The sequence below is a fragment of the Coregonus lavaretus genome (assembly GCF_964263955.1).
Source record: "Coregonus lavaretus genome assembly, chromosome: 13".
Lineage (NCBI taxonomy): Eukaryota > Metazoa > Chordata > Actinopteri > Salmoniformes > Salmonidae > Coregonus > Coregonus lavaretus.
The window spans coordinates 39,757,766-39,773,076 of record NC_140000.1 but is presented as its reverse complement, the minus strand read 5'-3'; the positions used below and the strand labels follow the sequence as shown (position 1 = coordinate 39,773,076).

At 43.6% G+C, this 15,311-nt stretch overlaps 1 protein-coding gene across 2 annotated transcripts in view; it reads right to left on the bottom strand.

Moving 5' to 3' along the window:
* Window positions 1–2,915, bottom strand: part of LOC311140142 (actin nucleation-promoting factor WASL-like) — a 28,128-nt gene extending 25,213 nt beyond the window's left edge. Inside the window, exon 1 of one of the 2 annotated variants that reach the window (XM_084175084.1) lies at window positions 2,512–2,915. In XM_084175084.1, the coding sequence (XP_084031210.1) occupies window positions 2,512–2,616 (105 nt within the window). In that variant the 5' untranslated portion in view covers window positions 2,617–2,915. The remainder of the gene's footprint in view (window positions 1–2,511) is intronic. The other variant, XM_084175083.1, reaches the window with a different exon arrangement.
* Window positions 2,916–15,311: the final 12,396 nt, after the last annotated feature.

Genomic DNA, 15,311 nt, shown 5'->3' with positions numbered 1-15,311 from the left:
GGGGGGGGGGGGGAGATTGGGGAGTCAGAATGGAATTGGGAAGGAGTAAAGACTGGAGAGTTGTAGGAAATACAGAGACTGGTATTGGGAGGCAGAGGCCCAGAGTAGGGGTGGTAAGGGGAGGCTGAGGTGGGGAAAGAGAGGGAACAGGGAAGAGCTTGGGAAGGAGAAAATGAGGTTAAGATCAAAAGGCACGTTTTTGCCACTCCAGCACAAAATACTGGAGGAGGTCGACCACCGCACTTCCTGCTGGAGAGGACTGCTGATCAGGCAGTCTCTGCATCTCTGTCTCACTCACTCACACACACAAACATGAATTGGATAGCTTCCACCTCTAGCCAGGTGCTGATAGTAAAAAGTGAAGCAGCAGGAATACCGATGAGTTGAATGTCAGTGAAACCCCAGCAGCACAGGTTGGACCTCTCACGTGTGATTCATCATTTGGCAGGGCCTGCGTTTCAGAGTGTGCTGCTCAAGGTTTGTATGTATGACTGACTGAAAGAGAGGAAAGAGAGAGAAAGCAAGGAGAGAGAGAGAAAGAGAGGAGAGAGAGAGAGAAAGCGAGGAGAGAGAGAAAGAAAGAGAGAGAGACACAGACCCTGAGCTGAGATCCACTGACACCGCTCCAATTCCGACTAGCAAATAACAGCCATGTCTCAACAGGCTATTAGAGACCGTAGCTTCTGGCTAACAGCTAGAATAACATTACTGGCCTTTAACCACTGGAATAAACAAAAGGTTAAACACAGAAGCAAAGGGCTTGAGTTCTCTGTGGAGGAAGAGAAAAGACAGCAGCAGTGACGACGAATTCCTACATTTTCTTCTCTAGCTATATGAGACCATTACATAACAAGCAATCACTCACTCCTCAGAGATTTTAACAATATTTTTTCATGAGGAGAGAGAGGCAGGAATGTTTCTCACGCAACTGCATGGGCTGTGTCACATGCTGAGTGACATGGCCTGGATGTCTGTGGAACGACATCATTGGCTGTTTATACAGGTGTACAACACAGGTGCAGAGACACACCTGGGACAGGTATGACTGTGACTGACAGGTAGGAGGCGGGACTCTTCTGGCCCACCACGTGAGAAAGAAAGATAAGTCTACTTCCTTAACACCATCTTAGCCTACTTTGTGAACATGACAAAGGTGACATGACTCAAAGCCAGGTGATCTGGGGAAGTAACAAAGGGTGTGGTAATGTGGCATGTGAAAGTTACTAGCGAGACAAAACTATCAACTCGTCTACTCTAGTGAAACTGTAGGCTCAACCACTGTAGGGAATGTGTGCGAGCAGTATCCGACTTCACACTGGGCAGAAACCTGCCAACTTGCCAAGAAGCCAAACTTAGGTTCAAGCATTACGCAACACAACCTGACCCATATCCATGAGGAAATCTGATTAAACCACATGCCTGATGCACTGATTAACAACATTAAATGGCATCCAATTGCATCAACCAACCTGGTGTTTACAAGTAGCACATACCTCTATGGAGAGTGAAATAAAAGTGGTGGGTGCATTCTCTCTCTGAATTGTCATCAGATGAAGAGGAGCCTACCACCCAAGGCTAGGCGGGTAGTTTACTGACATAGATCAAGTTGACACAATGGGGTGTAAAACCAGTGAATAGATACAGTAAACCTATTTTGTTGACATACGTGTAGGGCAATACAATTCTATTGTACATTACACCAAATTAAATACAGAGGTTAAAGGATGCAAACAATGCAGATAATGTTTCAAGAGGACACATTGTTTCTATTGAAATATAACTTCCTGGCAGTGTCAACTGATAACAAAACGCGTTATATAATATAATTTTCAGGCCGTCACATTAAATAGCGCCCCTGCACATCAGAGTTAATTTGCCACAGAGATACATTGTAATGCTACATTGGTCACATTCTTCACTGATTGCTGCATCTCAAAAACCGAGGAGAACAATCAACTGAATTGAATTATGTGATTGCCTATGAGAAAGCATTGTGTGGACAACAGAACAATGCATGCCAAGTGTGGTAGTATGCCAGACAAATTGTTCTGAACACACAGGCTACTTCCAAAATCAGCCAAGGCATTATGCAATGTTAGTACGAATAATAATTCGTGGCCAGGTTGATGAGTTTACCAGATCCAAACACTGGCCCTGGTCTAGGCCAACAAAAAACCGAACAGCACATTCTTGGTAACAGTAGTTGGCTCTTCTGGGTTTTTCCATGTTATGCAGGTGTGTCAGGGGAACACTAGAGGCCTCGGGGCCTGACTGAAACTTTCTACCGCCCAAATGTCACTGTGTCCCGGGATATCAACATTCCCGTTTCCCTACCCCTGTTCCACCAGTCTAGCCAAAGAAGCAAAGGGAAGGACCGTCAGTGTTTTCCTTCGGTTGTTATCATATCAAACATATTGAGGCATCAATTACACAGGTTTCAGTTCATCCTGAAACGGGTAAACATCATCCACGAGCAATTAGTCAACAAAGTATAACAACTGATAAACTTACGGTGCATTTCCTGCCAAGGTAATTGAAGAGACAGTCGTTCTCTTGTGGGGTTAGCAGTATGGATCCACTGTTAGCGGGCCGCCGTTGCGGCAGATGGCCACTCATTATTGACAATCAACCAAAAGGTGTGTTTTGATTCCGATTCGTCGTTGTATGAAACCCAAACAAACAGTCATTGATCTCCGGTGGCCTGCAACCGGACCCTCACATCGATGCACGTCTGTTCACGACCCGATAGAAACAGCTTTAGTATGCTAATATCCCCGTTGGTTCCAAACACAACGCAAGGTCCTCCTTCTATCCAAATTATGAGAACATTCCTGCAACGTCTTGAAGATGATAGATCCTAACTTTCATCGGAACTCCAGCGCGAGCAGCAGGAGATCTTTGGCTCAATCCAACATGGCAGTCTGTGGGACTAAACCAAACACGTAACGGGGGGAGTGCGCATTTTTGAAATGCACGACTAGATCATCTTGTGAGCATTAAATGGTTATGTTACACAACATTTATGACACAATGAAATTAAATGAAAATACGTAAAAAGAAGCGCAATTAAAATATTTTTTGAGAGAATGGTACGATCCAATCCGCCTATGTTTATACCAAAGACTCTTATAACTAACCCAAGATAGACCAGAGCCTGTCATTTGAAATGGGAGCAAATTAATCTTAGTGGGCAGAACAAGTAAGGACGTTTGGAGAAGCAAGCACGAACTGGTGAGATCCTATTGGCGCGTTCTAGCATTTATTTACATATTTCCGTTAGGGAACGCCTACTATGTGAAGTGCGTATGTGCAATAACTATATTCGAACCTTGCACTCCTTCTAAACAACGCAATTTTTTGAAACCTTGGCAAAGGATAGTCTACAAAACGCAGTCCACTCTGTTTATTACAGATTCTGGTTTTGGAAACAGAAAACTGTATGGAGTTCAACATTTTTAATCGATGAGAAAATTAGCAGAATATCGCCCAAATCTCCCGCTGCCGGCCACTGGGCTTCCTCTCATTACCATATTTGGTAGCGAAAGGAAACGCCAACCGGATGCTTCACATTTATACATCCGGTGAAATATCTGGCTCATTGTTTTATCTGTGCTTATCCTGGAATGCATCGAAGTGGACCTGTGCAAAACGGAGCAGAGACAGAAAGCGTAGGTTGCCAAATTGATGCTAGTTATTTATGCTGCATTCATGTACTAGTCTGAACTAGGAAACACGGACATTTCCGACTTGCTAACTAGTTGTACACATGCCGCATTCCACCAGTTATCAAGTCGGAAAATTCTGAGTTTCCTAGTTCAGACTACCAACGGAACACAGCATTATCATGAGGATAAGTAGGAGATGAGGCTATGGTGCGGTAGGCCTAGGCCCAATGACTGTATATATGACTGGACAAATCAAATCACATCAAAGTTTATTGACACAGATTTGCAGATGTTATCACAGGTGCAGCAAAATGCTGGTGTTTCTAGCTCCAACAGTGCAGTAATAATAACTGGACAACAATACGCACATAATTGAAAAGTTAAAAGAAAGAAATATCAGAACGAGCAATGTCAGAGTCCAGAATATAAATAAATAGGCTATACACTGACTATACAAAACATTAGGAACACCTTCCTAATATTGAGTTGCACCCAACCCTTTCGCCCTCAGAATAGTAAGGTACATATATATCAGTCTACAATATATGTATTTTTAAAAAATGTTAAACTAGCATTATATCTGTCTGATATAACGTAATTTACTCAGATTTATGGGTTATTGGATACACAGTTTAATATTATTATTATTATGTTAAACACAGAGTTCATTGTTGCACGTGGTTGACATGCAGGCTCTGCTTGCGCGTGACGAAATGATGAGCGAGGAACAGGCAAAAAAGACAGAAATTGAGAATTTGGTTGCAAAAAGAAATGCATCATCAATTATATGCAAATATTTTGGCTACAGACAGGATGATGTTGACCAAAAACAGGTACTTTGTCGAGAGTGCCTTGCAATTGTTGCCACAACACGAGGCAACACGACCAATTTGTTCGATCATTTAAGGCGGCACCACAAATCTTCGTATGACGAGTGCAAAGCATCTCAATGCCCTCCAAAGCAAAAATCTATTTCGGATGCCTTTGCCAGTATTACACCATACGAGAAAGGTTCCAAACGGCAGAGAGAAATCACAGATTCAATAACATTTCACGTCGCCAAAGACATGGTACCAATTAACACGGTTACCAAAGAGGGTTTTAAAAACATGATCCGGTCGCTTGACAAGCGGTATGTAATGCCATCACGCAACTATTTTTCTCAAGTTGCCATCCCAGAGTTGTACGAGAAATGCAAGGCACAAGTTGAAACAGAGCTGTCACAAGTGGAATATTATACAGCAACAACGGACTTGTGGTCCAGCCGGACAGCGGAGCCCTACATAAATCTGACCATACACTTTATTAACGAGGACTTCCACCTGAAAAGTCGCTGTTTGCAAACTGCATTTTCCCCAGAGGATCATACATACATCCTGTTTTTTTTCATATCGCAATATATATCGCAGAAAAACAAAATATCGCAATGTCAGTTATTTCCAATATCGTGCAACCCTACCTCCTACCATACCCAGTTAAAAGGCACTTTTGTCTTGCCCATTCACCCTATGAATGCCACACATACATAATCCATGTCTCAATTGTCTCAAGGCTTAGAAATCCTTCTTTAACCTGTCTCCTCCCCTTCATTTACACTGATTGAAGTGGATTTAACTAGTGAAATCAATAAGGGATCATAGCTTTTACCTGGTCAATCTATGTCATGAAAGAGCAGGTGTTCTTAATGTTTTGTATATTCAGTGTATATAATGGCGTGTACAGACAGTATGGACAGTATATGAATAGAAAAGGTGTGTACAGCAGTAGTTCTATAGGATGAGCCATGACTAAAATACAGTATATGCATATAAAGTGGGTAAAACGGTATGTAAACATTATTAAAGTGACCAGTGTTCAATGACTCTATGTACTTAGGGCAATGCAGTCTCGGTGCAGGGTAGAGTACCGGGTGGTAGCCGGCTAGTAACAGTGACTAAGGTAGGGTACTGGGCGGAGACCGGCTAGTGGTGACTGTTTAACAGTCTGATGGCCTGGAGATAGAAGCTGTTTATCAGTCTCTCAGTCCCAGCTTTGATGCACCTGTAATTCTAAATCATATGTGTCAAACTCCTGAGGTTGAAGAGGTGCTGTTGTGCCTTCTTCACCACACTGTCAGTGTGAAGGGACCATTTCAGGTCGACAGTGATGTGCACACCGAGGAACTTGAAGCTTTTGACCCTCTGCTCTGCGGCCCCACCGATGTGGATTTGGGGCATGCTCTCTCTGCTGTCTCCTGTAGTCCACGATCAGCTCCTTTGTTTTGTTGACCTTTTATGAAGAGGTTATATTCCTGGCACCCCTCCGCGAGGGCTCTCACCTCCTCCCTGTAGGCGGTCTCATCATTGTTGGTAATCAGGCCTACCGCTGTTGTGTTGTCAGCAAACTTGATAATTGAGTTGGAGACATGCGTCGCCATGCAGTCATGGGTGAACAGGGAGTACAGGAGGTGGCTGAGCATGCACCCCTGTGGGGTCAGCGTGGCTGAGGTGTTGTTACCTACCTTCACCACTTGGGGTCGGCCGTCAGGAAGTCCAGGACCCAGTTGTACAGGGAGGGGTTCAGACCCAGGGCCCTGAGCTTAGTGATGAGCTTGGAGGGCACTATGGTGTTGAAGGCTGGGCTGTAGTCGATGAACAGCATTATTACATAGGTATTTCTCTTGTCCAGGTGGGATAGGGCAGTGTGCAGTGCAATGGCGATTGCGCCAACCGTGGATCTGTTGGGGCGGTATGCGAATTGTAGTGGGTCTAGGTTGTCGGGTAAGGTGGAGGTGATATGGTCCTTAACTACCCTCTTAAAACACTTCATGATGACAGAAGTGAGTGCTATGGGGTGATAGTCATTTAGTTCAGTTACCTTCGCTTCTTGGGTACTGGAGCAATTGTGGACATCTTGAAGCAAGTGGGGATAACAGACTGGGAGACAGACTGACAGATTTAATATGTCCGTAAACACTCCAGCCAGCTGGTTTACACATGCTCTGAGGACGCGGCTTGGGATGCCGTCTGGGCCGGCAGCCTTCCGAGGGTTAACACACTTAAATGACTTACTCACGTCGGACACAGAGAACGAGAGCACACAGTCCTCATGAGCGGAAGGGGCCCGCGTCGGTGGCTCGATGTTGTTTTTCTTGAAGCAGTTGAAGAAGGTGTTCAGCTTATCCAGGAGCGAGGAATTGGTGTCCGCGATGTGGCTGGCTTTCCCTTTATAATCTGTGATTGTCTAGAGTCCCTTCCACATACGTCTCATATCTGAGCCGTTGAATTGCGACTCCAATTTTTCCCTGTACTGTCATTTTGCCTCTTTGATGACCTTACAGAGGTCATAGCTGGTCTGTTTGTACACATCCATGTTCCCAGTCACCTTTCCATAGTTAAATGCGATGGTTCGCACTTTCAGTTTTGCACGAATGCTGCCATCTATCCATGGTTTTTGGTTTGGATAAATTCTAATCGTCACAGTGGGAACAATATCTTCTGTGTACTTCCTGATGAACCCAGTCACCGAGTCAGTGCATACGTAGATACTATTCTCAGAGGCGACCCGGAACTTTTCCCAGTCCGCGTGATCAAAACAATCTTAAAGCATAGATTCCGATTGGTCAGACCAACATTGATTAGTCCTTACCACGGGTGCTTCCTGTTTAAGTTGATCCTTATAACTTTGTCTGTGCGATTTTAAAATAATCAGTCAAGGACATATATCTGGTGTATTAGAAGCAATTATTGGTAACATGATTGACTTCAATTTTTTTTTTAACTTACACGAAGATTAACCACCAAGATTGACATTTTTCCATCCACTATAATAGGGGATCCTGTTTTCTGCAAACAATGCCTGCAGTACCCCGGTCGGCCTTGAACTTCCGTGGCTACAGTTATGGCTAATGGGCCATATAATATGGACAGGAGGACAGAATTAGATAGCAGCTGATTATTTTTACATGGATAATTAATTCTAAATATTAAATACATCATTATTTATTATTCATGTTCTTTGCTATGTAGGCCTTGTTATTTTATTGCAATAAAATACTAGGATTATATAATAGAAAAAAATAGAAATTGGGAGAAATCTGCCGCTCTGCCCTTGAGCAAGGCTGCTGCTCAACAACAACTGCTCCCCGGGCGCCAATGACGTGGACTTCAATTAAGGCAGCACCCAGCACCTCTCTGATTCAGAGGGGTTGGGTTAAATGTGGAAAACACATTTCGGTTGAATGCATTTAGTTGTGCAACTGACTGGGTATTCCCTTTCCTTCCCCTTTCCCTTGGGGCCAATAGGGGGCAGGGCTGGAATAAATCACTGTGTACAGTCGTGGCACGGTTCACTATGATGTCTTACACATTAACCGATTGTGTCAGCAATTGTTTTGGCCTTTTCAACTCAGACAGTACAGTACCCAACACACATCAACATATGTTTTCTGTTTTCACAGTTGTATTTTGCTTTAATATTCACTTAATAATGAAGCAAAGCCTAAGTAGGCCTACGAGAGCAGCATGCAAGTTTCTTGCTGCATATTTTATCATGGAGCCCGAGGGGGTAGAGATGCAGAGCCTCGGCTCCCCAGCCTCTAACAGAGTGATTAACACACACACACACATGCGCACGCACGCGCACACACACACACATGCGGACGCACACACACACGCACGCCTGATGAGAGCATCAGGACAATATTCCTTTATTGTTTTTCTGAGTCTATGTCATGACAGTGGACTCTGGCCACTCCCTCAGGCTCAGAATGGTTGTGTAGTGAGGCAACAGAGAGGAACGGAACCAGAAGATGAAAAGTACATCAGAAATGGTTAGTTGCCGTAAAATAATACATAGGCTGGTTCTGCTGAGTGGCTCACTGAAGCAGACTGAAAAAACCTGTGGAACCAGTCACTAAGAACAGAGGGCTCAATATGGGTCAGTGAGATAAAGAGAGAGAGAGGCTCACGGCATGTCAGCACAGGAGTCTTTATCAGTAAACATGCCGACAGAGAGAATGGAGGTTGTCAAGGAGAAGAATGTTGTACTCAATGCTCCTTTAGAGTGTATAGGAAATGACGATGATGATCATGATGATAACGATGATGATGATAATGATGACGATGATGATCATGATGATAACGATGATGATAATGATGACGATGATGATCATGATTATAACGATGATGATGACGATAATGACCATGATGAAGAGGACAAGGCTAACTGCTCACTTACATACAATGACAGCTCTGTTGAATTGTATCTAAAGGGTAATGGTGGTAAAGCCAATGAAACACAAACCAACCCAGAGAACGGAGTGTTACTGAGGTAACCTTGGGTTTCTGAGTAGTTCTCAGTGTTCTGAGGTCTGCCTACAGTACCTACAGTACCTCTGTGTTTCCCTGTGGTTGGGACTGAGCTGAGCAAAAAGGTTTTCTATCCACAGTGATGTGTTGAGGGTTAGTGCCTTCTGCCTACAGTCGGTGCTGCTGATGACTGCTCTTCCTGGTATGCTGCCTGCCTTGCACTCAAGAATTACAGCTGGATCAAATTAAGGACAGAGATGTGTGTGTAATAAGGCAGCTTGGCTGTCAACATTCAGACACCGGCTTTTGTGCTTTTTCTAAATCATTGGATGTTTTATGGTTTTATGATTTGGAGACACATACCAACACATGTACATACAGTATGTATGCAAATACACATTCTTAACCATACATTCATAGAATGTTTCAAATGTTTAGAATGATCTGGTATGTATATTCTTACCATTCTTTGGTATGGGGATCACAAGGATCTTAAGAGTATGTCACCAAATGAGAGAGATGTTTACATAAAGACTTTTTGGGGACTAGATCTAGGTCAGGTTAGATGATAAAATACAGTATGCTCTGTCTGATGATGACTGATGAGTCAGGGCTGTGGCCCATTATCCTGATCCCAGATCTGTATGTGTTTTAACCAGCTCCTCTGAACATTGGTGGCATGCATGCAATTGTTGTCAGAATAGTTGGCAAAAGCAGAGCATACAGATGGGACCAGGCTACCGAACTGTATACACACAACACTGAGAATGTTTTCTGTGCTCTGGAAACTCACTCTGTAATTCCCCTCTAGGATTAGATGACATAATATGATTTGAAGGAATCACTTTCTGTTGGAGACAAGTCCTGGGAAGTTAGATGGACAAGAGGTCTTCCAAGGTTCACTCCCAATCAACTTGAGTTGAGGCATCTTGTGATATTTATAAAGACTGAACTGACCAGGCTGTGCCAGTAACAGAGTAATGTGAATGTTCAAACTTCAGGCATGGAGCCCCATCCATGCCTGAAACTCCATGCCTGTTCATGATACTTGACCCTTCACCTTTGTAGTTCAGGGGAAGCTCATCACCCTTCCACTTGATTGAAGTACAACCACTTGTCCTCCTCACAGAGTGTTCTGTAACAACTTAATGCCCCAAGAAGAGTTACAGAAAACTCACACAGAGAGAAAGCAGCCCCAGGAGTGAACGTTGTGAGAGATGGAGGCACCACAGACCCAGCTACAATGCCAACCCTGGCCTCAGCGATCAAGCACACACACAAACACACACACACACACATACATCATCCCAGTGCCCAAGAAAAACAAGGTGACATGCCCAAATTGCTATTGCCACGTCGCACTCACCCCGGTCATCAGGAAGCGCTTCGAGAAGCTGGTCATGGGCCACATCAAGACCAGCATGCCAGGCACACTGGACCCACTCCAATCTGCCTACCACTCCAACAGATCCACGGAAGATGCCATTTCCATCGCTATTGACATGGCTGTAACACATCTGGACAAGAAGAACACCTATGTGAGAATGCTGTTCATTGACTACAGTTCAGCATTCAACATTATTGTTCCCTCCCAGATTGACACCAAGCTCAGAGCCCTGGGTCTGGACACCACCCTCTGCAACTGGATTCTGGACTTCCTGACGGGCAGACCACAGGCTGTGAGGATCGGCAACAACAGTGCTTAAATTAACAGGATCCGGCACCTCTCAGATTTCACTCTGTTCAGTACGGTACCTCTCGAGGCATGATTTATTAATTGTTTCACTGTTTGCACCGTGAACATTCTAATAAAAGTGATCAGAGTTAAATCAAGTTGCCTGCCTCCTTGATATTTCTCCCGCCCCCCAGAAAAATCATCACATAAAAGCGCGGGGATCCTACTGTGTAATCATCCTATCCTTCCAGACCTGCTCTCTTATTTGTACATATAGGTTATGGTGAGGGCCGGTTGGGTAAGTAACTGATCTTGACACAGGTCTTGGTAGTGGTGGTAGTGAAGAGGTCCCTACGTAATCACGTCACGTAGCCTAGGCTAGTCGTCTCCCTACTGAATTTGAAACCTGGGAAAGCCAAATAAAAAATGTATACTGAACAAAAATATAAACGCAACATGTAAAGTGTTGGTCCCATGTTTCATGAGCTGAAATAAAAGATCCCAGAAATTTCCAATGCACAAAAAGCTTATTTCTCTCCTGAGATCCTGAGGCCCATTGTCGTGCCATTTATCCGCTGCCATCACGTCATGTTTCAGCATGATAATGCACAGCCCCATGTTGCAAGGATCTGCACACAATTCCTGGAAGCTGAAAATGTCCCAGTTCTTCCATGGCCTGCATACTCACAAGACATGTCACCCATTGAGCATGTTTGGCATGCTCTGGATCGACGTGTACGACAGCATGTTCCAGTTTCCGCCAATATCCAGCAACTTCACACAGCCATTGAAGAGGAGTGGGACAACATTCCACAGGCCACAATCAACAGCCTGATCAACTCTATGCGAAGGAGATGTGTGGCGCTGCATGAGGCAAATGTTGGTCACACCAGATACTGACTGTTTTTCTGGAGGGCGACGAAGGTGCATCCACCGACGAAGTGCTCAGAGCAGGTGCAATTTGGATGGAGGCTCAGTTCAAGAACAAGCAAATATATAACACCTGGCTTGTCATGCAAAATTTAAGGCTGAGCTGTGCAACATGCAAAAAGGTAGGGAGCATTGGTATAGACTGGAGAGATTAAACTAGCAAAAGAGTAACAAAACAACGTAAAAACAACGTAAAAAAACAACAAAGAGCCCTCAGAATTTTTTTTTTGGAACATGTCCAAACCAAGGCACATTTAGTGTCAGCAAGCATTGTAGACAAGACTAAAGAGGACACTAAGGTTATAATTAACACAACAACAACAAAAAATATTGACACTGCAGCCCTTCTTCTGAACATCATTACAAGGAGTGGCATGTACTCATGGATGCCAGGCTTCCCCCCCAAAAATACCAATATAAAATAAATACAAATACAAATAATTTATCTTTCATCTCTCTGTGTTTCATAATTTTCCTTCAATTCGCAAGTGGCAGAATGTATCTCACAGGAGAAAGCATCCGAGCGAGCGAAACAGCGCCCCTCTGTCTCTCTACGTGTAGGCCATCTATCTGATGCTGTCTGGTCCAAACAAGTATGACATTGTTGCCGCCCGTAGCATTGAATGCAAGGGAAGCCAGCGAGAATATGGCCACCCTTGACAAAAAAAGTAAAACAAATTTGCCAATGATTATAATGCAGATTCTGATCCAACCATTAATTCATACATTGTTGTGCCCCTGGCCTGAAAGGATGGAAGTTCAATATGTAGCTAGATGTAGAAGGCTAATGTTAACTAGCTAACGTTGCCCATGAATAGAAGTTAGGCTTGTGAGCAAGCATTTTAGCCAGGTAGCCTAGGACAACATCAAAAAAAGTGTGTACTGTATGATAGAGTGATAGACCGCTTCATCAACATGAAAGAGAGGAGGATGGCATTGGCGTTTCTCTACAAGTAGGGTGAGTCAACATGTTTTTCTACTTGCTCGAACGAGCATGCACACACACGCACACAGAAATCAGAACCATGAACAGCCACATCATATTTAGCTTACGTTGATTGGACTAAATTGTTTTTGGTATCTTTTAGTTGTCACTGTATTAGACTAAGCAGAGGTGATTGGATGATGTTGAAATGTTGAAGTTGAAATGGTGCTGGAATAGTGGAGGCAGCTCCTGTTTTCTTTGTGACTTGCAGTAACACTGTGGTTGTAAATCAATAGTTATTCAGTGGTCCGAAAATGTCGGAACATTAACTTGCTTGACCATGCTGTGGGTCATGTAACTGTCTGTTACTGTACATGCAATACGCTTTGTGGACTTCACTGGACAGAGGTTGCTATCTAGTTTTGTGATAAAACAAAGGTATGGTTGAATTTATTCTGCCACTGTGTCTTCTTATTGTCTCTGCCTTTAGGCCTATATATCACGGTCGCAAGGCATATGAATTAAGAGGTTATAGAGCAAACAACACAATTATCACAACACATGGGCTTTTTTAGTTTTTGAAAACTAAGGTAGGAACATATCTTTCCTTTACAAACTTGTTCTGTACTGTGAAGTTAATCTGAATATACGCTTCATATTATCACATAGGCAGGAGCCTATATATTCTCATATGTGTGTTCTGCTGTAGCCTACATTGATTTATTGTATTTGAAGTTATATTCCAATATTGGGATATTTGTTCTACTGCTACATTGATGTCTTGAAAATGATATGACATTTGGGTCTTGTAAGCCCCACAGCTGAGAATGTGTGCAAATGCATATGGTAGGTGTTCTGCAGTGACATCTAAAAATGTTGCTGTACATTGATGTCTTGAAAATTAGGCTATAAGAAATTCGGACTTGTGTAAGCCCCCCAGCTATACTTGAGTATGTGGGCATACTACTGTATATGTTCTGCAGTGACGTCTAAAATGCTTTGAATTAATCAGCACCTTGGAGAGTGCTGTCCATTTCACCACCATAGATAGTAGGCTACATGGCTGTTTACTCTGTCTGCTGCGCTGCTACGTTGTGTTTGTCACTTTTTTCTTCCGGTACCTCAGAGCCCCCTGGTTAACCGGGGTGTGTCCGCAACCCTCTGCTGTACTCCCTCTTTGACCACAACTGCGTGGCTGTGCTGACGACACCACGTTGTAGGCCTGATAGCCAACAATGACGAGTCAGCCTATAAGCAGGAGGTAAGTGAATTGGCATTGTGGTGCCAGGAAAACAACCTCTCCCTCAACGTCAACAAAATAAATTAGTTGATTGTTGACTTCAGGAAGCAGAGGAGGGACGATGCGCTGAATCACATCAACGGGACTGCAGTAGAAAGAGTCAGCAGCTTTATTTTCCTTGGCGTCCACATCACCGAGGACTTGACATGGACCAACAACACCACCACTCTTGTCAAGAGGGTGCAACAGTGTCTCTACTTCCTAATGCTTCCAACACACCGACTGTGTCATTGCGTTTTGGTACACCAGAAGTACATTCATTTCCAATGGAACGCTACATTTGCCTTGCAGCATTGAGTTGCAGAGGCAGTTGCAGTGCGTTCTGTGTGGTGCATACGTTTGATTTATCGAGCGTATGCGTATGCGTCAAACTGTATGTGTAAACGGGTTGACAGAAATGGTAGCAGAAGGTGAATGTTGAACTTTTGTTGCACACATATCTAGATGATGCAGCATACTATTTTGCGCAACGACACAGTTGGTGTGTTCAAAGCGTAAGGCGGCTGAAGAAATTCGGCATGCCACCTTGGGTCCTCCCCAAATACTACCGCTGCACCATCAAGAGTGTCCTGACCGGTTGCATCACAGCCAGGACACCTACTCGAAACGGTGCGTGAGGAAGGCCTGCAGCATCATCAAGGACCCCACACACCCCAGCCACGATCAGTTCAATCCCTTACCATCGGGCAGACGGTATCGGATCATTAGGTCTGATACCAAAAGTCTCAGAGACAGTTTCTATCTACAAGCCCTCAGACTGCTGAACACTTGAACTGGACAGACCACATGCACCTTAGCACACATGCACTCACTCAAGCACACACACACACAGATATACTGTACACTCATCCACACACACACACACAAACTAGGGTTGAACATTTTCCCTGTATTTTATAAATGTTCCACCCCGAGAATAAATCACTAATCTCACAGGTAACCTGGTATTTCCCGCCAAAATCAGAGGCGTTGTATAAATATGTCTGGATTTGATTAGAGCTTTGATCAGCATGAAGAGTCAAGTCTGATGCTACCTGAGCCTGATGAGCCATACATTAAAGACATTTTATGATCCCTACATTAAAGACATTTTATGATCCCAAGCCCAAAAAAGCCCAAATGATTGTGCCATTATCCAATAAATAGCCTATGATATACAGTAGGCTATATGTTACCGCACATTATGCATGACAGACAAACATAAAAGCCCATAGATATAGCTATCCTCTCTTGGGTAAATAAATGAAACAAGCTCCAATAGGCTAATTTTGTGGACTGTATTACTCTACTCTATTGTATTATACTGTATTATATGGACTGGAATTACGCTCCTCGTTCAAACCATGAAGCTGGGAGAGAACAGCGTTGCTGGTGCAGGACATGCTGCCTACAAAGTTACAATTATAGGCTAGGAATTTAATTTTGAAATATAATAGGGCCTATTTTACATTTTTATAATTAGTCGGCTGACATATACTTAATAATAATACTTTTTAACCTAATGTTCCCCTTTCTCTCTCGATTGTTG